Genomic DNA, 23,719 nt, shown 5'->3' with positions numbered 1-23,719 from the left:
AGAGAGGAGAAGCACATAGCCAAACTCCCAATCCCATGCACAAATAACATTGCACAGTATCACATACATATAATTGTGAATGCATTTGAAAAACATTTAATTATGTAATATATTAACATTTATTTATGGCATTATTACCCTTGATTTTTGTAAGAAAATTATGTTGCGAATAAGTGAAGAGGATTTAGGTGAAAACTGTAATGCAGTATCAGTGAAAACCAAATGGAAGTCTTTTGAGTCCGAGGTAGAAAGCTTAAGTGCTCTCTCCCCCTTACAATCTCCCAGAAAAATGACTCGGGAATGGGTAGTGTTTGACTGAGAAGCCAAAGAAGCAAAATATATTCTCTAATATTAATAATAAGCATGAGACCCTGTTATCACTACGGTTTTGTTTCTAGATCTTAGTCATTGAAAAACTGTTTAATTGATATGTTTATAGGTTTGAGACGAAGATTAAACCTTCTAACAGCTATGGTAAGGTACATAATGGAGAATTTACCAATGAATATTTGGATTATCAGAGGGCAAATCCTTGTGTGAGAACAAGTCTTTGTTGGCTTTTTCTTACAATTATCCAATCCATTACTGGTGTTGTCTCCAGGAAAAATATAAATTATATGAAAAATATGGCCAAAAGGATTTATTTCCACCTCAGTTTTTATATATTTTCAAAAATTCAAATACTCATCCATCAACAATTAAAATTAACCAATTTTATTAATTTAATAATAAACTATTATTTTACCCTTATTAACATTTATTATACATACCCATGAAAAACATTTTAGATAAACGACATTTTCCCCATTAACCTAGTTTTCCTATTACTCAAAATTTTCATCTCTAGTCACTTTCCAAACTTTAGAAACATCACAGCTGCACCCCTATCTTCCACCATTGCTCTCCCTCCATCTCCAGTGGCTCCTTTCATCTCTGACTAATGAAAAAATCCAAGGCACAACCGATATTGCCGACAAAGAAAGCCAACATTGCTGGTGATAATCAAGCAACGATCTGACATTCATTTTTTTTGAAGAAATCCAAGAAACAATCTGACATTCTTGTGCACAAATCATAAAAGGAGAGGATAGAGGAATGGATCCTCTCCTTTTTTCTTCGACACAACGCCATTGACCACCGAAAGAGGGGCAACGACATAGCAAAAACGAGCAGGAGATCCATATCTCTTGCTCATTTTTTGGTCGAAAATCATGATAAAATCGTTGGTGATACCACCTTGGAGGAAGAGGGAGTGCCAATGAAGGTTTAGAGTGAGAAGAGAGCATCATTGAAGACAGAGATGCTGACAGGAGAGAAAAGGGAAAAAAACCTAAGATGGGGGAAAAAGCATTTTTTAAAACTGGAAAAGTTGAACTTGCAGTAGAATTACTAGTTTTCAAAACTTAAAGAAAAAATGAGTTAACATTATATTTGTTAATATTAATGATGAAATGACGTATTTGCTGTTTTAATTAATAACTAAATGTATCAAAAGTTGGATAATAGATGAGTATTTAAGTTTTTTAAAGATTGAGAACAAGAGTTTGGGAATGTATAAGAACTTGGGTGGGAATAAGTCCTTTGGCCTCCAAAAAATTGACTACACTGGCACCAATGGGTGGGGGCGGTGGCGCAGCCCGCTAGCGTGTACGTTTCGTAGACTGAGAGGTAGAGTTCCTTGGACCAAGTTATTATTTCTTTTAAAGACACTTCTCATCTTTTATAACAAATGAATTTCTTTATCAACTGATCAACTTTCTTTTCAAAGTTGGTAAAAAATATTTCTTTAGACGTTTACGAAACTTCTAATCTCTCCTTGAAGCCAAATTGCAGAGGAACTTTCAAATTCTGTTCATTATAAATCTACAGAGTAGCTTTCCATATGGGACTGTCCTGTGCTGTGGATTTTGGATAACAAAAGCTTTTTATATTTACTTATAAAAGTCATACTTATTTGCAAAGAGAAGTTGCAAACAAGAACTTTCCCCTAGCCTTCTTCTAGTCCCAGGTCAAAGTTCAAGCTGAAAACTGCTTGATTTCTTCCAGAGTTAGAGCACCTAAAATAGGTTTATCTTCTTGGCTCCTCAGTGAGTTTGATCCTTGTGACAAGCTTTTCTCAGATGTAGCATCCAAAAAAATTGAGATACTCTGGTTAATGGGTGTAGTTTCTGATGAAGACAACCAGTTTGAAAGGCTAGCATCCACTTCAACTTGTTGGTTTCACTTCTTGGATCGATTGCCAAATTTTTGTTTTAAAGCTGAGTGATAATTCCTTGAGACTAGGCTCCAAACTAAAGGAAGCACGAGGTTCCTGATCCTCTGTGAAATTCTCTTTCTGTTGCTTCAGTTGTGGTTTCCCCATCGCTTTCAATGCTTTCCATTGAGTGATATTCTCAATTGGGTTCAAAACAGAATTGGCATATACACTTCTATCTCTTACTCTTCGATTACCCCGAATTGGCGTCACGCATCCCTCATCCATACCGCTTATCACCGAAGAACTGGCGACAACCTCCTTGGTATCAGCTTTGCCCACAGCCATGCTTGATTGAGCATAATCATAACCATCATCCTCACAGATATCATCATAATCCACCATCCCGTCATCTTCCTCAGCTTCTTCGTCATCATTATGATCACTATCCAAATCCAGTTCATCATCTTCATCATCACTATCTCTGCAGTTTTGATATCTGTAGTTAGAAGGATAAGAACCCGAGCTGGCTGTGATGGAACTAGCTTCTGAAAAAGACTGAGATTGCTTTGATCTCACTAAAGAATCCTCCTCCTCCTTCTCCTTCTTGACCTCTCCAACTTCACTGATCTCAGGTAAATTACTAGTGACCTCCCCAGACAAAACAGGCTCATAAGCTTTGACATTATAGTCAAAAGTAACTTTCTTTCGAGTGTCCGAGCTCAATTGCTCCTCATCAACCTTACCCCTACACCGGCTATCCCAAACCATTATACCACTACAACTAAGAATGTGAAAAAAAAAAACAGAATGCAGAACAAAGCCTAGAATGCAGCGGAGGATTTTAACATGCAACTTTCTGCTGCGATTCAGCAAATAAGTAAGGTATTTATAAGTCTTTTAAGCCGGCTAGCTTTCCTTACAGAAACGGGAAGTTCAGCTAATAAAAGCCTTAGTATATTAAGAATAGGAAAATAGGAAATAATGAAAATAGGAGATTAGCCGTTAAAGCAACCCGTTAAGAAAGCGCGTAAATCCTCCAGTGGGCAGGAGAAAACAATATTTTCCCGCCCAAGGTTCGGTAACGTAAATTATATTATATCCCCTAAAATTTACTTTATTCACAAAGAAAACTCTAATACAAATACAAAAACTGTAATTATTATATTATTCTTAATTGTTTCTCTTTTTTTAAATTTACCTGATTAACCCCATAATAGAATAAAATTAACATATTTACTCCTAAAAATAAACCAACTAAATCTTGCTTACTACAGAATCTCTCTAATCAGTTACCACTCTTTCCCTTCCAATTATCTCTTCCTCTAATTTAATTTTCTCTTTAACTCAAACAAAAACACACAAAATCTCCTATGTTTCAATTTTTCCATTCTTCTTTTCCGCCAACACCCACATGTTCTTCTTTTTTTTTTTTTTAATTTAAAATTCTTCTCTTGATGTCATTTTTGGGCAATTTCTAAAGGCTACATGAGAATTAGGGAAACCTTAGAGGCAACTGGAAGCCTCATAATTATCGTGAAATGTCGAAACCTAATGGCTCTACTAGATGACTTGGAAACCTCAAGTTGATGTAGATAGAGGCCTTATAATGGTCTCTCGGAACTAGCCAAGGCCCAATTTCAAGACTAACTTCATAGGATTTAGGCTATACAATGGGCTATCAGTTTGCTTTGTGGTGTACTTGCCATGGAGCCTTGTTTTGCCTTAAGCACGATTGAGCTTTGTCAAGGATCATTTAGGTTTAGATGATTAGTCAATTACATGAAACAGGTGTCATGCTTCAAGCCCAATTGAAGAACTTGAGTGCGTAGCTCCAAGGACTAGCATAAGAAGAGAGAGAGTTGTTTACAATTTCTTGGTTGAAATCGTGGGGATTGTAGGTGGGTTTTGGGGTTTGAGAGTGAAAATATGAAGTGGGAAACATGAGATTTTGAGAGCGAGAGAGAAGAGGATTGGATAAAAGCACCAAGGAACAATTAAAGAGAACATTTGAACTCTATAATGTTAACTTAAGTGTGTATCTTTAACAGTGATGACCTTTATGAAATCTGAAGTTGATGAGAAGAATGAAAAGTTTAATGATAAACCATATAGGGTATGTGATACGGTGTCAAGCTATTTGTGCCATGGGATTAGGAGTTTAAATATGCGCTTTTCATCTCTTCAACAGTTTTCTTAACCCAGAAAAATCATTATTATGATAATCACAAGAAATATTAATGGGGATACTTGATGTTGATCTGATTACATAATTTGTAGGGATATTGGAATTTAATTTAAAATTTTGGCATCTAGTTTAAATTCTACTCCTTGTGAGTAAATCACTAAAGTCTAAAACATGCATGTTCAAAACTTCAGAGTCAGTAAGAGGAGTGCTTTGTTTCTCCTTGATATGGATGTGTGAATTTCTAGTGTATAATTCATTGCTTACTAAATTTTGTATATATGATGCCTCTTGTCTGTCTAATATGAATTTTGTCAATAAGGCTGACACACAAACATGCAAGGCTGATACAAAACAATGCAATTACAGTACAACCCAATACAAATTAAAAACCATAGTTAAGTTTGGATATGCCCTTTAGTACATGCTTAATTATTTTGCATATAGCGGTTAATTACATGCTTCAAAATGCGTGCTAATTTGGTAGTTGAAATGTTTTTCATGGTGAGATTTCTCTGAAAATTGGATGCCTGTTTCTTTTTGGTCAATAAAATTTTGAACCCAGAAAAAATTTACAAGATTGCGACATCCAAAGTGCACCCGTACAGACTTAAAACCTTTGTGTTAGAAGTCATTGGCTTTATTATTAAAGCGGCCATCACTGTTGGTTAGAAAATTAACCCATTTTGTCTTCTATGCATGGGATTGTTATATATGTTTGCAATTTTCCCTTGTGTTGAGATAAAAAGTCCACTAGCAATGAGTGGTTCTGGGTTTTACTTGGTATAAAAATGTAGTGGTTGCATCAATTTCTGCATCAGATCGAATTTACTTGTACGTTGTCTTGTGATTATCAATCATTGTTTAAGTAAAGTTTGCAATCTGAATATTTTATTGAAGACTGTCTGATTTTAGTCCATTCAAAGCAATTAATTTATACAATTTTTTTCCTTAGGACTGAAGTGGAATCTATATTTTAAAAGACAAACTTGATCTATTGTGCTATGTGCGACAGACGGGCCGGCCGTCGCACAAATTTGTCCTAGCAGAGACAAATCTGATTTGTCATAACACTGCTTTTATACAATTAATTTATATTTGAAAGGACTTCGCGCGCACGAATCAACCAAGCTATGTAATGGATTGCACATATATATGCGATATCATTTGACAACTTTGATTAGATTTTGGATAATTTTTGCATTGGAAAACCATCGGAGATTGAGAGAGGATGCTGGTGATGAAGTTGACGACGCACTAAAATGAATCATCAAAACGAATTATTGTTGGAAAAAGAAAATACATTTTTTAGGGAGTAAAAACTATTATAAATTTTACAGAGGGTGATTATGAATTTTTAAAATTAAGATATAGAAAAAATGAAAAAAAATTTAATTTTTTACTTAAAAAGATATTAATTTTTAAAATTATGATATTAAAAAGAGAAATTTTTTTCTTTAAATAAAATTATTAAATAACTTTTTTACTTTTGGTATTAACATCAAAATTTAATACATCAGTACATAATTAAATTTTCAAAAACTTAAATAAGTATTCTAGAAATTATTAAATAGTTCTGGAAGTTTAATAATGAAGTAAAACTGGGTGGAAATAAGTCTTTCGGCCTTAATAAAATTGAAATGTCAAATACAAACACACGTAGATTCAAGACTCACATACAAGCCATTCATTAAAATCCAACTGAGACTTCACGAATCATTAATAATTTATAATGAAGTAAAAAGATAATCGTATAACAGTAAACCATTGTTCTTTGAAAATCTCTATCTTTAATTCACTATTGAGTAAACTATTTTTCAAAAACTTAATGAAAAAAATGAAATTGCCTAGTAAAGATAATCATTAATTAAATAAACAAACAAATAAAATAAAATACTAAAATAAATTTAAAAAAACTAATTTTAATTCTAAAATGGAATCAAAATTGAGAGACAAACAAAGATTCCAAAATAAGAATTTCAGTATTGTTTAATAAGAATGTCATCTTACAAACAATGTATCTAGTTTTTTTTTTTTTTTTTAAATAAAATCTCCAATGAACGGTATTGGTTTCGGTTTTGTTCCGTTGATGCTCTCTCTTCGTTTCATTAGGGCTCTCTTACTCCCAATTTAGCTTCCTTCGATGCAACATTCGTCTCTAAATACATACCCTTACGTGAAATATAACTCAAAGAAACATGTACAACTTGACCTCTTAATTTAAAACAATAGAAATAAAAACATAATATAAAATATTTTACTTAAATGCATATAAAAAGGTGTAATTGAATAACTGCAACTCATGAATTAAATAACCATCAACTTATTATTTAGTGTCTGAAATCTCGTAATTTAAATGGTGAATAAATACAATCAACATCGACCAAAGTCCGAAAATATAAAAAACATAAAATAACATGACATCTAGCAATTACAATTTTCAAATTTCCAATCTCAGAAGGAATAGAGCGCGAGAGCTTATTGTTATACAGGTAAAGGTAATTAAGCTGTGTTAATAAGCCAATTTCTGATGGAATCTTCCCTATGAAGGAATTGTTTTGAAGTTGCAAGGAGATCAATTCTGTCAAATTTGAAATGAGCTTAGGTGAGATGTCCCCAGAGAGTAAATTATCAGACAAACCCAATTCAGTTAATTTGATTAGATTTGACAAAGAAATAGGCAACTCCCCGCTGAGATAATTTATAGCTAAGGCCAAGTATGTAAGGTTAGTACAATGGCCAAGGTCAGAAGGTATGGTAGAGTTTAAGGCGTTGATTCGGAGATCAAGCTTCTGAAGCTTTTTGAGCTGGTCTAAAGAAGATGGAATTTGCCCACTAAACGAATTGTTAAACAATTCAATCATTTGGAGCTCAGACAACAAACCTATGTCCTCAGGAATCGGACCACTCAACGTGTTATTGACAACACGAAGTTGTATGAGATTGGAAAGCTTGGAAACATCTGAAGACAATGGTCCTTGGAACTGATTCTCGGTGAGGTTGAGATATTGAAGGTAGGCCAGATTGGTAAACATCCCTTCTGGTATTCAGTCACTCAACTTATTCAGCGACAAATCGAGGAAAGTTAAGTTCCGGCAAGTTAATACAAAAGAAGGAAATCCCAAATGAAGTTCATTGTTGAAAAGGCTAAGGTGTCCCAATAAAGGCATGGGTGAAAATTTAGACCAGTCAGGGGACTCTGAAAGGTTTGCTCCGAGGTCTAAGTACCAAACCTGTTGAAGATTGCTAAGTTGATGAGGGATGGTACCATTGAGATACTTGTTAAAAAGATTAAGTCCGTCAACTGCGCCATCTCCGTAGGAATGATGCCTTCAAAAGAGTTGGAGTTCAAATCCAAGTAGGCTAGGTTGGAGAGACTACCAATGGCAGAAGGAATATCTCCACCAAAATTGTTGCTGCTGATGTCAAAGCGAGTGAGAGTTGCAAATTCAGTGAGAACCCCGGTGATGTTTGCTTCTGAGAGGTTTATCTGGAAAATGGTTCCTCCAGAGTCGCAAACAATGGAAGTCCAGTTGCAGAGGTTGTTGACGTTGGTTGTCTTGGCATTGGCTATCTTTCCAAATATAGAATAATCAACACCTTGATGAATTTGTCCCAATGCAAGTTGATCTCGTCGTTGGGAATTTGCATCAGCTCCATCTGTAATTCTTGGATCAACAAAGCTCCAAAGATTTTGAGCTTTTAAATGTGTAGTCATCAAAATCTGTTAATAATTGTAATCAAATTTCCCATCTAGTTTTGGACCTGACCAAACAATATTGAAATTGTTTGTCATGATTCACAACTGAAAATAGATATATTGAGATTATAAGATTGTATAACTCTGATACGAAACTGTTAGAATCAATTAAAATTTTGAAAAAAGGAGAAAGAAGATAAACTAAAATATTGGGTTTATTTTATTTTTTAACTACATAAAATGCAGAGTTACATGAACAATATAAATAAAAGAAATCAACATAATGTTCTAAAAAATAACAATTAAATTCTCTGAAAATAACAACTAACAACCCATAACTAATTAAATACGTGATCTACTCACTTATATTATAAAAACTCATTTTCTCTTATTTATATTTCACCACTAACAGTTTTGACTTGTTTAATAATATCATAGAATAGCTTAAATTAATCATGGATAATAAACATACATTAATCTATCGTTTCATTTTTTATATATTAAAAAATTGAAAATGAAAATTTTACTTTTTTACCATAATTTTTATTAACCAAATTTGTTTTAAAATAAAATGCATGATTTATGTGATAAAAAGGTGTTTTTGGTACAACAAACCTTAAGTGAAAAAAAGTAATTCACTCAATATAAAATGAAAGAAAATTGACCTATTAGAAGTTCATGATTTTTTAACAACTCTAAATTAAAGTGGGACTTTAAAATTATTTGACCATGAAGTTAGCAATTTGGCAATGATTTGCTCAATAGGCCCCACATTAATTCTGATATTAATATAAAATTAAAATTAAAATTTCGGTGTTATATTAATTTTTACCTAAATCTTCTTCACTAATTCATAATTTTCACACAAAAATCAAGGGTAATAATGCCATAAAAGTTAATATATTGCATAATTACATGTTTCCAAATGCATTCAAAATTATTTATTATTGTTTGTTCCATGTACCCGTATAGGGTATGTGATACTGTGTAAAGCCATTTGTATCATGGGATTAAGAGTTTAAATATGAGTTTTTCATCTCTTCAACAGTTTTTTAAACCCAGAAAAATCATCATTATGATGATCATCAGAAATTTTAACGGGGTTTTCGAATCATGCAGACCCCAATTAATGTTGGGTTTTCAACTGCCCTGACTCAAATCATGAAAAGTCCACTTAATTGTGTGATTTTCAAAGGCCTTCGATAGATTCAATGCGCTTTTCTTGCCCATGGGAATCTCATCTGGAGCAGCTGGTTTTTGAACTTCGTCGCAAAGGATATTCACTATATGGGAGTTTGGTTGGGCCACAGTATTATGATGGGTCATAGCTGTCAAATATGAATTATGTCAATAAATAAGGCTGACACAGAAACATGCAAGGTTGATACAATGCAATTACAAAACAACCCATTACAAAATAAAAAAAAAAAGTTGAGTTTGGATATGCCCTTCAGCACAACTGCCCTGATTCAAATCCCTGATTCAAATCATGAAAGTTTCACTAATTTGTATGATTTGCAGAGGCCTTCAAAAGATTCATTGCGCTTTTGTTGCCCATGAGAATCTCATTTGGAGCAGGTAGCTTTTGAACTTCTGCGACAAGGATTTTCACTCTATGGGAGTTTGGTTGGGCCACAGTGTTATGATGCCTCCTATCCGTCTAATATGAATTATGTCAATAAGGCTGACACAGAAACATTCAAGGCTGATACAATGCAATTACAATACAACCCATTACATATAAAAAAACAAAGTTAAGTTTGGACATGCTCTTCATCACAAAAAATGGTTAGTTCATGCTTATTTATTATGCATACAGACAGAGGTTAGTCACATCCTTCAAAACGCGTGCTAAATTGGTCGTTGAAATATTTTTCATGGCGAGATTTCTTTGAAATTCGGATGCCTGTTTCTTTCTGGTGAATAAAATTTTGAACCCAGAAATTATTTACAAGATTGCAACAGCAAAAGTCCAACCATTCAGACTGAAAACATAGTGTGTTGAAGTCGTTGGCTTTATTACTAAAGCAGCCATCAATGAGGTTGGTAATCATTTCTGTTCACATACCCAACATCGTTGACCATTAGAAAATTAGCCCATTTTGTCAGCCATGCATGGGATTGTTATATAATTATGCAATTTTCCCTTAGGTTGAAAAAAAAAAAAAAAAAAAAAAGAAAAAATCAGATAACAAGTCCACTATGAGTGGCTCTTCTGGGTTTTACTTGATATAAAAAATATAGGGGTTTGCCTGAATTTCTGCATCAGAATTTACTTAAAAGCTGCATATATTATATATTAGTGAAGTTGCCCTGTGACTATTATTGACTGTATAAGTAAACCAGTTTGAAGCTTAAAGAAATCCTGCAAAGTTTGCATTCTGAATATTTTATTGAAGACTGACTGATTTTAGTTCATTCAAACAAAGCAACATATTTTTTTTTTTTCCAGGGATTCAGGTGGAATTTATATTTTAAAAGACAAAGTTGATCTGCTATGCTATGTTATGTTGTTACCAAATTATCTTAACCAAGTTTATACAAACACTGGCGCTAGCTTGTACAAACAGTGGCAACGCCAGGATTTAATTTCAGGAATTTAAAATCAATAAAATTATATATATATATATGTTCCATATACACAAATGATATATCATTATATGATTAAATAATTTTAAATTAAATATAAAATAATATTCAATTAAATAATAACACATTATCTATATAATATAAAATTGGCATACAAAGTCATTCATAAAATCCTATCGAGATTTCATTAATCACTAATAATTTATAATGAGATAAAAAGATAATCGTATAACAGTAAACATTTTTTCGTTAAATACCCTTATTTCTAATTGGCAATTGAACCAACTATTTTAAAAAATTAAATGAAAAAAAATGAAATTGCCTATTAAAGATAAGTCAAATATTATTGTAAAACCTATATTTGAAATTGTGATTAATTAAATAAAAAATAAATAAACTAAAATAAGTTTAAAAAATCTAAATTTAATTTTAAGATGAAATCTCAGTGATGACCAAACAAATCAAACTGAGTGACAAAAAGATTCCAAAATAAGAATTTCAATATTGTTTGATAAGAATGTCTTTCTATAGTTTTTCTTTTTTCAATAAATAAAATCCTAAAAGCCCATGTTATTTTATGCAAATATGATGATGGAATTAGAATAAGAGTAATGATATATATATATATTATATGTAATTTAAATATATAGATGATATATTATCATTTATTGGATACTTAGGTTAAGATTAAAAAAAAATCAATATGGGAATGGAGGGTCTTGAGTCTCCGAACTTAACCTTTATATCAAATAATTATAAGATCAAAAGACTTGTTCCCACATAATATATAGGGAAATCTCATACTTTCATTTTCTAATTTTTAAAAAATCAAACATCCACATATAAATCAATTTTTGTTAAAAATCCTAATTAGAGTTAAAAGTAAAATCATTATTTACTTAAACAAATTAAAGTTTTATTACATTTTTCTCCCTAAGTTTAAAAATCTCATAATTTTCTTTCACTCTAAAATTTATAAGGTTTGAAAAATAACAATTTCACCTCCAAATTCTTGGGTTTTTTTTCTTTTCTTTTCAACAACGACGAATATCTAAAACGAAATGAAAAACTGACAACCATCTCTAACAGACAAATCTTTGTTTTTATTAACGAAAAGACATCATCTCTTCATCTCCATTATATCTAATAATTATAAATCATAGAGGTGGCTGAAATTTACACTTATAAGTATGCAGAGAAAAAATGTGTACAACTTTAGTTCAGCAAACATTACTGAATTGACAGGATGTAATTTAAGGAAAGTGCTTATACTAATTAAAAATATAGTGACATATGATGATTTTATTAAGTTGTCAAACAATTTTTTCAATTGGCCATCATTGGGAGCGAAAAAAAAAAATAAATATAAAGTATAATTATAAAATTATGTATATTTATTTTAAATATATAAATATTTATATTTATATTTTTATTATATAATTAAATAATTTTAAATTAAAAATAAAATAATATTTAATCATATATATAAATATATAAAAAAATAATGCACATTATGATGCTCAAAGTATAATTTGTTATTATACTGATAAATATTTGGAAAAAAATAATAAAAATGCGAAACATGTTAAAGTACAAAAAAGCCAATTAATTTTAATTGGCGAGTGAGTGGCCACAAAGTCAAAATACAAATAAAAAGCTCAAACTTCCAACTATACCATCGCACTGGCACACGGACTGGACCCTCCGTTTTCTGATATCTCACTAAAATTACATAAACACCCATCTTTTTTGTGTCAAAGATCAACGGACACACATCTAACAACTCCACGTTGACCATCTCTAACTGTAACCAATAAATGGTTTCCCATTAACATTCCAAGCTTTTGCAATCAGCGGTCGGTGAATTTTGAGTCAAGGGCTTACATGTAATTTTCCTAACTTCAGCGGATCCTTGCAAGAAAAAAAAGAAAAACTTCCCAGTTCCGAATACCATGCAAAACAACCAAAAGAATAATGAACCAAAAAATAAAAAACGTTTAAGTCCAAAAATGAATGGGGACGGCTCGAGTTTCGCGCAGACTTCATGGAAATAGAGCTGCTTTATTAAATTGGGCTTCATGGATAATGAAAAAAGTGCAGTACAAAGTAAGAAACAGATGACATTAATCCATTATTAAGGCTTTCTTTTCCTCAGAAATCTTTCTCCCGGTTATAACTTCAATGAGATTTCCCAAATGTTCATCAGCTTCTTAACATTATGGGTTCATCTAAGAACACTAGTCTGTTTCTCTTCCACATTCTGCTGTTTTCATCACTTTATTTGAAGATCTCTGCATCAACGAGAACTCAAGCTGAAGCACTCGTCAGATGGAAGAACACCTTCAGTTTTCAGCCTTCTTCTCTCGCATCATGGTCACTTACCAACGTCAACAACCTCTGCAACTGGACTTCCATTGTTTGCGACTCCGGAGGAACCGTTTCCCAGATAAACCTCTCAGAAGCAAACATCACAGGGGTTCTCACTGAATTCAACTTCACTGAATTTGCAACTCTCACTCGCTTTGACATCACCAGCAACAATTTTGGTGGAGATATTCCTTCTGCCATTGGTAGTCTCTCCAACCTAGCTTACTTGGATTTGAACTCCAACTCTTTTGAAGGCATCATTCCTACGGAGATGGCGCAGTTGACGGAGCTTCGGTACCTTAATCTTTTTAACAACTATTTCAATGGTACCATCCCTCATCAACTTAGCAATCTTCAACAGGTATGGTACTTAGACCTTGGAGGAAACTTTTTAGAGTCCCCTGACTGGTCTAAATTTTCACCCATGCCTTTGTTGCGACACCTTAGCCTTTACTACAATGAACTTCATTTGGGATTTCCTTCTTTTGTATTAACTTGCCGGAACTTGACTTACCTTGATTTGTCGGTGAATAAGTTGAGCGGCCGAATACCAGAAATGATGTTTACAAGTCTGGCCAATCTTCAATATCTCAACCTCACTGATAATCTATTCCAGGGACCATTGTCTTCAAATGTTTCCAAGCTTTCAAATCTCATAGAACTTCGTGTTGCCAGTAACAAGTTGAGTGGTCCGATCCCTGAGGACATAGGTTTGCTATCTGAGCTCCAAATAATTGAATTGTTTAACAATTCGTTTAGTGGGCAAATTCCATCTTCTTTAGGCCAGCTCAAAAAGCTTCAGAGACTTGATCTCCGAATCAATGCCTTGAACTCTACCATGCCTCCTGAGCTTGGCCATTGTACTGACCTTACATACTTAGCCTTGGCTATAAATCATCTCAGCGGGGAGTTGCCTTTTTCTCTGTCAAATCTGATCAAATTAACTGACTTGGGTTTGTCTGATAATTTGCTCTCTGGGGAAATCTCACCTAAGCTCATTTCAAATTTGACTGAATTGGTCTCATTGCAACTTCAAAACAATTCCTTCACAGGGAAGATTCCACCAGAAATTGGCTTATTGACACAGCTTAATTACCTTTACCTGTATAACAATAAGCTCTCGGGCCCTATTCCTTCTGAGATTGGAAATTTGACTAACCTTACCAGTCTAGACCTTTCTGGAAACCAGCTTTCAGGCACAATTCCTAAAACATTGTGGGATCTCACAAATCTTCACGGCTTGCAACTTTTCTCCAATAATCTCACTGGCACAATTCCACCAGAGATTGAAAATTTGGTTTCATTGGCTACTTTTGATGTCAACACAAACCAACTTTATGGAGAGTTGCCACAGAACATTTCTCGCCTTCCTTCTTTGAAGTCAATCTCTCTGTTTACCAATAACTTCTCTGGCATCATTCCTAGGGATTTTGGGAATTATAGTCAGTTGATCTATGTAAGCTTCTCTAACAACAGCTTCTCCGGAGAATTGCCTCCCGAGTTGTGCAGTAGTTTTGATCTCGAAGAATTTACAGTGAATGGTAACAACTTTACTGGATCATTGCCTGCTTGCTTGCGTAATTGTAAGAATCTGAATAGAGTCCGACTTGACAGCAACCAATTCACAGGTAATATCACAGAAGCATTTGGAGTTCATGGAAAACTTGATTTCATATCTCTAAGCGAGAATCAATTTATTGGTGAAATCTCCCCTGTATGGGGAGAGTGCACAAATCTCACTAATCTGCAGTTGGACAGAAATAGAATATCTGGAGGTATCCCTTCTGAGCTGGGGAGTTTGAGTCGCTTGGGAGTTCTAAGCCTAGCCTCCAATGGACTAACAGGGGAAATTCCGGATGAATTGGGGAGGTTAGGCAGATTGTTCAAGCTCAATTTGAGTAATAATCACTTGACAGGAGAGATCCCTCGTAGTATGAGCAATTTAAGTAAGCTTGAGTATCTTGATTTGGCAAATAACAATTTGACCGGAGATATACCTGAAGAACTTGCAAATTGTGGAAAAGTTTTGAGCTTAAACCTGAGCCACAATGATTTATCTGGTGAAATACCACCTGAGCTTGGCAATTTGTTCGGACTGCAGTACATGTTGGACCTCAGCAGCAATTCACTCTCTGGTACAATTCCTCAAAACCTGGGAAAGCTTTCGAGACTGGAGAATCTCAACTTGTCGCATAACAAGCTCTCTGGGAGTATTCCGGCACCGTTTTCTAGCCTGATAAGTCTACATTCAATTGATTTCTCGTACAATGACTTAACGGGTGAAATTCCAAGTGGCAGCATTTTCCAGAACGCATCTGCAGATGCTTTTGTTGGAAACACAGGTTTGTGCGGAGATGCCGCAGGATTAACATCTTGCAATGTACTATCTGGGCCCGGAAAGCCCACAGACCACAAAAAGAAGGTTCTTATAGGTGTCACTGTTCCTCTATGTAGCCTATTACTTGTGATCATAATTGCTGGAGTTCTGATTTATAAGCGCAAAACAAAACTCATTGATGAGGAGACGAAAAGCAGTCAGTGGCGTGGTAGTTCGGAGTCATTAATATGGGAGAGGGAAGGGAAGTTTACTTTTGGGGATATTGTAAAGGCAACTCAGGATTTTAGTGGGAAGTATTGCATTGGAAAAGGAGGATTTGGTATCGTGTACAAGGCCTTATTGCCAACAGGCCAAATGGTTGCTGTGAAGAAACTTAGTATGTCAGACACCAGTGATGTTCCAATGTCCAATCGCCAAAGCTTTGAGAATGAGATTCGTGTGTTGACGGACGTCAGGCACCGGAATATCATAAAGCTACACGGGTTCTGTTCCAAGAGAGGATGCCTGTACTTGGTTTATGAATATGTGAAAAGAGGTAGTCTGGGGAAAGTTCTGTATGGAGTAGAGGGGAAAGTAGAGCTGGACTGGGCTGAAAGGGTGAAAATTGTGCAAGGAGTGGCTCATGCAATTGCTTACTTGCACCATGACTGCTCACCACCTATCGTGCACCGGGACATATCTCTGAATAATATCTTGCTTGAGGCAGATTTTGAGCCACGCCTCTCAGATTTTGGCACTGCGAGACTGTTGAATCCAGATACTTCAAACTGGACTACCGTTGCTGGGTCTTATGGGTACATGGCTCCAGGTTAGCAAACAATTTATTCTCCTGGATATCTTTGTGATTGTAGAATCCAGATTGCATTTTCATGAAGTTTTTTTAATGAACTTGGATTGTTTAATTATTTTTATTGTGCAGAGCTTGCACTCTCAATGCGGGTGACAGATAAATGTGATGTTTATAGCTTTGGAGTAGTGACATTAGAAGTTATGATGGGAAGACATCCGGGTGAACTCCTAACGTCTCTATCTTCATCAAAAAGATCAGTATCGGAAAATCCAACATTATTTCTGAAGGATGTGTTAGACCAACGGTTGCCGCCTCCCACAGACCAATTAGCAGAAGAAGTGGTGTTTGTGATAAATGTAGCATTAGCATGCACACGTACCACCCCGGAGGAACGACCTTCTATGCGTTTTGTCGCACAAGAATTATCTGCAAAGACACAGGCTTGTCTCTCTGAACCGCTGGGGATGATAACCATAGACAAGCTAACAAGTTTTCAAAAGTAAAATGAAATCTGGCTGGTGGAAATTTGGGATTGGCAATGCCTCTGCCAACTAAATTCTCATGGCCTTTCCTGCAGTGGTATGTCAATTTTTATGTTTCAGTAGTATGTATAAATAAGAGTGTTGGGTCTTAGATCCCAGACAAAACTATTAGTTTCCACCAGAGATCACTGGTGGGTATTTGTGTGTAAAATAATTAGTTCATTTTGAATTAGTTATATTAATATATGCCATTCATTCAATTTTGAAAGGTGCCAAGAAGATGGAAATTTAGGGTTTTCTAATTTTAATTGTTCTCCCAATTTCAAATGCCATTCCAAGTCAATTTTATAATTTACTTATAACAGCTTTGGTCACCAGTACCACTAAGAATCTCACTCTCACCATTTTGTGCTCTTCCAATTTACCCTGGTCAAACTGTTGACTTTGACCGAGCAGGAGTGTTTGATTTCTGATAATCTTTTCCGAATAATCTTCAGACTTCAGCCTCTCTTCGTTGATGGAAGAAATTAATTAAGTTATGAAATTTTATTGAATATTCAACACCGTAATTGTCAGACATTTATTGACTCTTTTGCTCAATCACTGAAAAGTCTCAAGTTCTTTGTGCTCACTCTAAAACACATTCAAATAATTCCGGATGGCCCAAGGAAAAACTTAGATGTGTCCTCTTAGTCTGGACAGTGATGATGATGAGTGGTGTGTCTTAGGGCTACTACATCACAATTAGTCTGAGTTACACCCCTTTGAAATGTTTTGCACACTAGTACAAGTTATTATTAGGCATCACAAGTTACACGACCATCGCTTTGTGTAACTTGTGATGCTCTGTTTACAGGTTGAATAATCTTTGGAGCCGCTTTATGCTCTGTTTTTGCGCATGACAGTATAATCTCCTAGGCATGAATCAAATTTCAAATGTAAGAACTTAATACCTCAAAAGTAGAGAGCATTTTTTGTACATTATCCTTGATCTCATGTCATGAGTTATACGTTTAGTATGTTAGAAGACGATACTAACTTGATATTAATTATCTATTGCACATCCAAAAGTGGTATTTGATTGTCTAGATGCAGAGTGCATCCTGCTTAGATGTTGTTCATATGTGAAATATGCACTATATGTTAGAGTATGAGACCTCCTTTAATGCAAGTTATGTCCGTGACTTGATCATCGATCTAAAAATGTAAATATTGTGTTCAACCGAAGCATGTTTGATGCAGTACTTCTTCAAATCGCAGATTTTTTTCCCTAAATCTTTCAAGAATGCATGATGCCGGTGGCATCATGTTAGACAACACAAAAAGAAACGTAGGACTACATGATTGTAACCTAATATAAACTAACCAGAGCTTTCAAAATCTTCAAAACATTAGAAGAAACAACCAAGCAAAAGCCTCAGAAGGCTTAAATTGCATCAGAAACTCCAGCCACCACACCAACCATTTTAAAGATTATAAGAGTGGTTGGTGGAATAAGAAGGGTAGTCCACTTGAAGAGCTACTCTTCATCTTCTGCAGCTTTTGATGTTACAGTAAAGTTTGTATCAACTCCAGGAAGAACCTTGAGTAGGCCTTGGAAGACGGCAAAAATATGGCTGAGACACCGCCAATAACCCAGAATTGCTCATTACGCCACCAGTCCTCTATGCTTACACCACTCCATTGAAGCTCAAGCACCGCTGTTATAATGATGGAGAGGAAAAGTGCCAAGAACCACATGATAGTAAGATTATTCAACTGCAGAAACCAAAATTTTGGTCAGAAAAAAAAATTATGGCTGATGTCTCAAGTTTTTTGGTTCTAAATGCTACTTCCACACAACTGTTATCTTCTAATTAAGACGCATTTTAAGCTCAGCTTAGGTAGTTTTCAGCAATTTATTCATACTAATCCCCTACTAGCTAGAATTTAGATTAAATTTTCTCTCAAATTTTGAAGAGATTGGCTAAAACAAAAGCAATTGCATACTAGAGTTTAGTGGCAGGAGATACTTGGGAATGATTATTTTCTAAAACAAATTGGAATTATACTTACTGTGGGGATGATGAATTTTCCAGTCAAAAGGCAGACAGCAGGAATGGTACAATAGGCAAGTAAAGGAATGGAAGTGAAAGGATAAACAATGGTGTTGGTGTAAGCAAGCCTCTCAAGCCACTTCAGCTTTCCTCCATAGCCATACCATAATAGGCAGTGACGACTGAAACAAATTTCAACAGAACCAAAAGCCCATCGCAGAACTTGGTGCAATCGATCTGATAGATTAATAGGAGCTGATCCCTTGAATGCTGGTCTCTTTGGCATGCATTACACAGACTTCCATCCTCTACAATGCATCTTAAATCCTGTCAAGGTATCTGCTGTAACCGAACCATAAATCCATCCAATCTGCTAAAAGGGAACTGGTCATAAAAGCCACAATTTACATGGAAGGCAAAAGAGCTGATTAGTTGTTACCTCTGTGCCCCATTCTGTTTTTCTTCGTAGCCACAACTTACCACATGAATGGCTTCCTTGATTTGTGACGAGCTATTAGTTCCTTCGGGGAGACCACCACCTGAGAGTGGAAGGTGTTGGAAAGAAAACAATTAAATTAACAAGATCAAAATTAAACTCTTCCTCTCTTGATTAGACTATGTGATAATAAACAATTAATTAAAATATAATTTTACCAAACCAAATAATAAAAAACAAGTACAATAGAAAAGAATAACAAAATTTAAAGTGGAAACTTTTTCAATGTAAAAAGTAAAACCACAGATATCACCTAAATAAACTGATACATTATATCTAACTTATGAATGAGTATACAACCCTCTAAAGCAACAAAACACAATAATAATACAACTGAAAAAAAAAATATCACAACAAGCCTATACCTTAGGTTACAATTATAAAAAACAAATTCCCACTGTCTAAAATATAACACCAGATATGTCAAAAATGTTGTCAAAATTTAAGAGTAAACTAATTATCGATAAAAGAAAAAAAACGTTATACTGTCAAAATTTAAGAGCAGACCAACTATCGACAAAAGAAAAAAGACATTATACTCTAATTTATGAATATAATGAGTCAGACTTCTAAACTAAAATAAATTTGAGTTTATTTATGTAAAAAGATACCCAAAAGCCCAATGGAAGCAATAAAAGCTGGTGACTTTCCAATCTCTTCTCAAGATTTTTCTGTGACAAAGTGATGATTTCCCCAACTCTTCATATCCTTCAACTCCTTCAACCTCTTCGAGATCAAAGACATGTCCAGAACCTTTTCTCACTTAGTTCTTCCCCATCATTTTCTTCTTCTTGGTGTATAGTCCACAAAACAAGCTTCGCTTTTCCCCTTTCTTCTGAATTTGACTTCCTGGAACCACCACAGCAACAACAGCACCATGAAGGCCAGCAGTCACAGGCCATCTTGGGCCGCTTCTCAGACACAGGTGGATCGTAGCAGTACAATGCCTGCCGATTGAAGACACATCTTGTGCCGACATAAGCTGGTCCTTGTATTCCATCTAGGCCTTTCATGTTGATCTGTCGCCAGAACATGGGTGGCATTAGCTACCCAATTCTAATTGATCCTATTTGAAACCAAAGAATCTATTAAATTAGTATGACTTACATCGAAGAACACAGTACTGCGATCAGCATATCTATCACGACGATCAACACCATCGAATCTCTGTGGAAACTGAACATAGCAGAGCTTTTGCCCGAGCTGGAGGTCCTTTAAGAAACACGTAGCTTCTCTAACAGCCTTGCTGTTGTTGATGTCGTGGTCACAATCCAAGTTTAACATGAAGGGTGCACATTGGTAAGCACTGCAGAGACTTGAACCTAGTGATCATATACAGCAAACCAAAGAAATTCGAACCATTTATCGGATGCCAACAGAATCGAAAAACAAAATTGAACTTTGGTTAAAGAGACACCCACCAGAGCATTCATAGCACCAGCTTTCTTGTGGTAGTTATAATCAGGCCGTTTCTCTCGCGAAACATACACAAGATGAGGCAACTCCTTACCTTCTACGTCAAGTGCACCTTCACTTCTCAAATATACCTGCAAAGCAAGACTGAATCTTATAAAATCTGAAAAATTCTTCGAGAAGAAAAAAGAAGGAGAAGTATCAAAGATGATATTGGAAAACCTGAATCATCCCAGGATGATCACGAGTGTTGTTCTGGGGCCATGGGGTACCATCCTGCATCACCCACCCTTCTTCTGGTTTTTTTCAGAGCCTTTGGTCCCAATGCATTAATTCTCACTTCAAATTCTTCATACTCTCTCTACAATACATACAAAAAAGAGTCCATGAGCTTAATTCGAAGTGAAACATGACCTAGATTTGCGGAGTTGGGTTGCTTACTTTCATGGCTCTGCGCTCCTTCATAAAAGTAGGATGCACCTTATCTTTCAAGTACTCAATCTTCTCATTGAAATAGAATTCAGGAGCCCTTGGTTCAATTGCATACTTCTTACAGAATGACACCCATCTCCTTGCAAACTCAGCGGTTTCTGCGAGTGAGTCAAAAAGCAGAATGGAAGCACCATCATCAGATACATAACAGTTCACCTTCTCAACCGGATAATCTAAGGCCAAGATTGATAGAACTGTGTTTGCTGCAATGATTGGTGGCTCCTTAAGAGGGTCAACAGTACTGACAAAAACATCAACTGGGGCAAGGCGGTTTGTTTCGCCCTCGCGCTCAAACCTCACGGACAGCCGATCCAGGTAGGTTTCACGGGCTATGGGGCACCATTTCTGAAATTGATCAAGTATCCAACAGACGGCGAACCATACTTCACAAATTACAGAGATAAGCCATAACGGAAAAGCATCATACGCTGGAGTTAAAATACGGAAACAAATGAAAACCCCAGAATGATGAAACGGATGATAATGACTATGCGATAAGGGCTGATTTGGCTTGAAGGGATAGGGACTTTTCGCCACAGTGGTTGCCTAGCTTCGGCCAAACTGTAGCAATAAATGAATGGTTTTTTATTCAAACTTATTTCATAGTTACATAATTGGTGGACTAATACTTACAGGCTAGGTAGCACGGAAACGGAAACGTGGAAACGTGGAAACGTGGAAACGGAAACGTGGAAACGTATTTTCTTAAAAAAGTAGGAAACGGAAACGTGGGGAAACGTGTAAATATAAAAAATACAGGGTTTTTTTTATAAATATGAAATTTTTATAAAAAATACAATAACCTATATTTTAATTAAAAAAATACAACAATTGATTTTTTCAAACCAATTTAAAATAACATATAACAAAATAATTTTGTACCAAAAATAAATTACAAATTCAAGTTCTTGAAACATGTATGTATAAATTAAATCAATACTTATATATTCATCTTTTAAAATAGAAAATATACATGTATATAAATCAATATATTTTATCACAATGTAAATAAATCAACCTACAAACTCAATATTATTTCATCAAAATAATAATTTCCAAGGTTCAATATCAAAGTCATCAAATAAAATATAAGAAAAAAATTTTAAAAATAGTAAAATATTTATTGTATTTTCTTTATTTGATCATTCTCCTTATCCATTATGTCATTTGCATCTTCATCGAAAAAAACAGACTCCAATTCTGGTTCATCTAATGACAGGTTGGCTAATTGAAGAACTCCCACATCTTCCATACTCCCAAAGTCATCTCCACCAATATCCCACATCTTCTCCTTACCATCATAATACTTAAAGTTAACCCTTGACAATAAACGAAGATTGTTATGAACAAAAACCAAATCTTTTGCACGTTTTGGAATTAATTTATTCCTTCTAATTGAATGAATGAAGGAATAAGTACTCCAATTTCTTTCACAACAAGAGGAGGAACTAGGTTGTCCAAGTACTCTGAATGCTAACTTTTGAAGCAATGGAGCATTTGAACCAAAACATGCCCACCACTTCATCGGTTCTGTATTAAATCTAGCATGCATGTGACGGCAAAGGCTAATGGAGCTAATTCTACTTTAAACAAAAGGCTAATGTAAAGTATATTATATATAATAATTTAATATATGTTTTATAATAAAATAAAAGTTCTGGAAACTAACAAATCTTGGAAAGCTAACAAATCTGGAAGAGGCAGCAGAATTATAATATTGCCTCAGAGATGCATTAAATTCAAATATATATAAATTAATTTATATCATCTAAGAAGCACGGAACTCATACTTTTTTCACAGATTCTTTTCTTCCAGCCAGTGTTTCAGAGAAGAAGAAGACGCCAGGACAGCAAACTTTGACAGCAAAGAAGAGAAGAAGACACCCAGCAGAAGAAGAAGACCCCCAGCAGATTGACGGCAAAGGAGATTGACAGCAAAGAGGAGAAGAAGATGCCCAGCAGAAGAAGAAGATGCCCAGCAGAAGAAGAAGACGCCCAGAAGAGTATTACGTGTAGGGAACTATTTTTGTTATTTATTTTCAAAATCTTTTCAGAATCCATTTATGATTCACTTTCAGAATCCTGGTATGCATAGGAAGCTCTTTAGGTTAAGGAAACGCGTTTCCCTTTTATCTCAAATTACGGAAACGGCCCCGAAACGTTTCGTACCAGTTTCGGGCCGTTTCGGAAACCGGAACGTTTCGGATTCGTGGAAACACACACTGCTGTGCGTTTCCGTGCTTCTTAGCTTACAGGAAGTCATCTTCATCCCCTTGGTCATTGCCTCCATCATCTTTGGTGACTAATCCTCTCTTTTCTTACCTAGTTTTCCACTTCTCAACTCTTTCTTTCCACTCCGTGCTACCGTAAGCCTCTAAATCACCCCCAAAATCCTTTCCAGTAACTACAAACCAACCCAACATCAACTCGTAAGCAAACAAAAATGTTTCTAAAATGAGAAAAAGAAAAATGACCACCAATATTGAGTATATTTTAATGAAGAGAAATAACATGTCATTCTTACCACTTCCTGCAAAGGACCTGGACAATTGAGATGCCATCGCTGTTGGTTCTAGTCCCCATGCTCGAGCAAATTTCACCACCTTGATCATAGATGTCTCTTCCAACTGTTTGAAT

General features: G+C 35.0%; 2 protein-coding genes and 1 pseudogene across 2 annotated transcripts; 1 reads left to right on the top strand and 2 right to left on the bottom strand.

Annotated features, from left to right (window-relative positions):
* Nucleotides 1-1,906: 1,906 nt before the first annotated feature.
* LOC123224566 lies at nucleotides 1,907-4,957 on the bottom strand. Its single transcript, XM_044648293.1, has one exon. The coding sequence runs from the start codon at nucleotides 2,963-2,965 to the stop codon at nucleotides 2,207-2,209; it is 759 nt and encodes a 252-aa protein (XP_044504228.1). The 5' UTR covers nucleotides 2,966-4,957; the 3' UTR covers nucleotides 1,907-2,206.
* A 7,812-nt stretch (nucleotides 4,958-12,769) lies between these two features.
* Nucleotides 12,770-16,905, top strand: LOC123222467 (MDIS1-interacting receptor like kinase 2-like). The gene is made up of 2 exons (XM_044645252.1): nucleotides 12,770-16,181; nucleotides 16,293-16,905. The coding sequence occupies exons 1-2, from the start codon at nucleotides 12,887-12,889 to the stop codon at nucleotides 16,664-16,666; spliced, it is 3,669 nt and encodes a 1,222-aa protein (XP_044501187.1). The 5' UTR covers nucleotides 12,770-12,886; the 3' UTR covers nucleotides 16,667-16,905.
* A 985-nt stretch (nucleotides 16,906-17,890) lies between these two features.
* Nucleotides 17,891-23,520, bottom strand: LOC123222359 (annotated as a pseudogene).
* Nucleotides 23,521-23,719: the final 199 nt, after the last annotated feature.

This window comes from Mangifera indica, chromosome 8 (assembly GCF_011075055.1).
Source record: "Mangifera indica cultivar Alphonso chromosome 8, CATAS_Mindica_2.1, whole genome shotgun sequence".
Lineage (NCBI taxonomy): Eukaryota > Viridiplantae > Streptophyta > Magnoliopsida > Sapindales > Anacardiaceae > Mangifera > Mangifera indica.
Note: the sequence above shows the minus strand (reverse complement) of the source record. Positions and strands in the feature narration are given on the sequence as shown.